At 49.0% G+C, this 2,710-nt stretch overlaps 1 protein-coding gene across 1 annotated transcript in view; it reads right to left on the bottom strand.

Annotated features, from left to right (window-relative positions):
• The window catches only part of DENND2A (DENN/MADD domain containing 2A), a 109,091-nt gene that overhangs the window by 77,328 nt on the left and 29,053 nt on the right, over positions 1 to 2,710 (bottom strand). Inside the window, exons 3-4 of the mRNA XM_012649746.1 lie at positions 2,519 to 2,646; positions 395 to 516 (exon numbers count right to left, since the gene is read on the bottom strand). Of these exons, the coding sequence (XP_012505200.1) occupies positions 395 to 516; positions 2,519 to 2,646 (250 nt within the window). The remainder of the gene's footprint in view (positions 1 to 394; positions 517 to 2,518; positions 2,647 to 2,710) is intronic.

The raw sequence follows: 2,710 nt of genomic DNA, 5'->3' as shown, positions 1-2,710 counted from the left end.
TATATATTTTTTTTTCATTAAAAATCCCACAAATGGTAGCATACTATAAAAATACTGTTCTACACCATGCCTTTCAGTCTTATATCTTAGAGAGTTTGTTCTATGTCAGGACATTCTTCTTAACAGTTGTATAGTGTGAGTATGGATGTACCACCTTTTATTTACCCAGCTTGAGGAGGTTCTGAGCCAGAAACTCAAATGGTATCTTAGGAAGCTTTGCTGAGCAGAAGGGTTCCAGGAGAACCAGAGGTAGGGAGACCAGGCAGGTAGCAGATGTACGAATGCAGGAGCCTGGCTGGGAGGGTGGCCTGGAATTCCAGGGCAAGTTGGGACTCCAGAGTACTCAAGTCCACTGTGCACCCTGTCCTGCCACTGCTCCCCTGGGGACTCATACCTTGGTGGGTGTGTCAGGGATTGAAGAGGTGGGAGAACCAGGAAAGGTCAAGACACACTTCTTCCCCAGGCAGCGGCCATGTAACTCGATGTCCTCATAAGGGTTTTCCTTCACTGGTGGATCTGTGGTCGAAGACAATAGGTCAGGAATGTGGGGATACTGTGGAAGTTTTCCTTTTCAGAACATTGAGGCTAACATCTTGGCCTCTCCTGCATTAGTCCTTGTGGGGATGTTGTTTTGTTATCTATTCACCCTTCCTCTTCGCAACAGACTCTGATTTCATATAGTTAATTCCCCATCTCCCCATTAGTAGCCATATGATATTAACTCCATTCCCAGTTTCAGGGCTTTAGTCAACCTGAGTATCCCAAATCCCTCCCTCAGTGACCAGGACAGGGAAGGGCTCATATCCTAAGCCTAAGGCAATCACTGCATGGTATTCCCAGACCCCAAGGTGCACAAGGGACCTAAGCTGGTGGTTAGGGGGAACCTCAAGCTTTGTGCTGGGACTTGCAGGACTTGCACAGGCTCTCCTTCCCCCTGTGCAATCTGTGGAAGGTACAGCTTCCAGGGAGCTGATGACACCATCGTGGGAATCACGGGAAGCCTGCTGAGAACAGAGCTAACCTGAGAGATAAGAAACAGAGGAAGGAAGAGCCAGCTCTGGTCACACGAGCCAACAAACTCCCTTTGTTGTTTCAGGTGGGTTTTCTGTTCCTTGTAACTGAAAGCGTCCTATTAGGCAGTCACCACTGAGACAAGTCCAGATCTCATACCCATTTTAGGTTTGGGAAGCCTGCTGCTTCGGCAGGAAGCCAGCCTGGAGACCGCAGTTCAAATAATCTATGATTCAGTTCAAATAGCTCAGCTAAGTATATGCCCTTTCCTGAGTCTTTTATTTCCTCCCTGCACGGGTTTTTTTTCTGCTATTGATGACTGCATGCAGGCATGTCTGTGTATATCTGCAATCCCTCTCCCCTGCACGCACATGTGGGTTTCTTCCTTTTTTTTTTTTTTGAGACAAGAGTCTCGCTCTGTTGCCCTGGCTAGAGTGCAGTGGCGTCATCATAGCTCACAGCAACCTCAAACTCCTGGGCTCAAGTGATCCTCCTGCCTCAGCCTCCTGAGTAGCTGGCACCACACCCAGCTAATTTTTTCTATTTTTAGTATAGATGAGGTCTCACTCTTGCTCAGGCTGGTCTCGAACTCCTGAGCTCAAGCAATCCTCCCACCTTGGCCTCCCAGAGTGCTGGGATTACAGGTGTGAGCCACCAAACCTGGCCAGTTTCTCTCTCTTACCAGTTTGTTTCTTCCCCCACCCCTGACCCCCACCATAAGCAGACACCAGTGAGAGCTCACACTTCACTGAAACCATGATCTTCCCCAAAGATGTTTTTACCTTTTAAAATTTTTTGGAGACAGGATCTCGCTCTGTTGTCCCAGCTCAAGTGCAGTGGCATCATCATAGTTCACTGCAATCTCACACTCCTGGGCTTAAGCAATCCTCCTGCCTCAGCCTCCCGTGTAGCTGGGAGTACAGGCGCACACCATGACGCCCGGCTAAGTTTTCTATTTTTAGTAGAGATGGGGTCCAGCTCTTGCTCAGGCTAGTCTAAAACTCCTGAGCTCAAGCAATCCTCCTGCCTCGGCCTCCCAGAGTGCTGGGATTACAGGCATGAGCCACCACGTCTGGCCAGTTCTGTCCAGTCTTTAAGCAACCCTGCAGGGTAGCTATCAACATCCTCATTATACAGTTGAGAGAATTGAAGTTCAGAGAAGTTAAGCCACTGACTCAGTGTCATGCAGCTAATAAACAGCAGAGCCAAGATTCGATTCTGGATCTTGAGACTCCAGGCACCACATTTCTTGCTGTGCCACGCCAGGCTGCCACGCCACCTCCTCGGCTGCTCAGCGCCAGCCCTTCTTCCTCTCCAGCTCCATGTTCTTTGCCTTATCCCGTGAGGCTCACTCTTGCGCCCTACCTACCTGCTTTGTCACACATTTGAGTACACATTGGTCTTCGAGTGTTTGCGTGTGTGTGCGTTTCAAGCAGCCAGCTCCATTCACGCCCCGCCTTTCTCACAGACAGACTCAGACCCACATACAGACATTTTGGCCTCTTACCTAGAATGTCTTCATAGACGTTCTCCTCCGATAAAGTGCGTGTGAGTCCCAACTTAGTCTGCGCATACCAGTCCACCCTGCTGTTCTCAGACGAAGACTGCAGTAAGTCTTCAAACTCATAGGACTTTCTGGGTTGTGTAGGATGGGAGGGAAAAAACAAAGAAATTGAATCAAATTAGGCTGCTCTGAGAA

Source organism: Propithecus coquereli, unplaced genomic scaffold (genome assembly GCF_000956105.1).
Source record: "Propithecus coquereli isolate 6110/MARCELLA unplaced genomic scaffold, Pcoq_1.0 Scaffold302, whole genome shotgun sequence".
Taxonomy (NCBI): Eukaryota; Metazoa; Chordata; class Mammalia; order Primates; family Indriidae; genus Propithecus; species Propithecus coquereli.
This window is presented reverse-complemented; position numbering and strand designations above follow the sequence as displayed.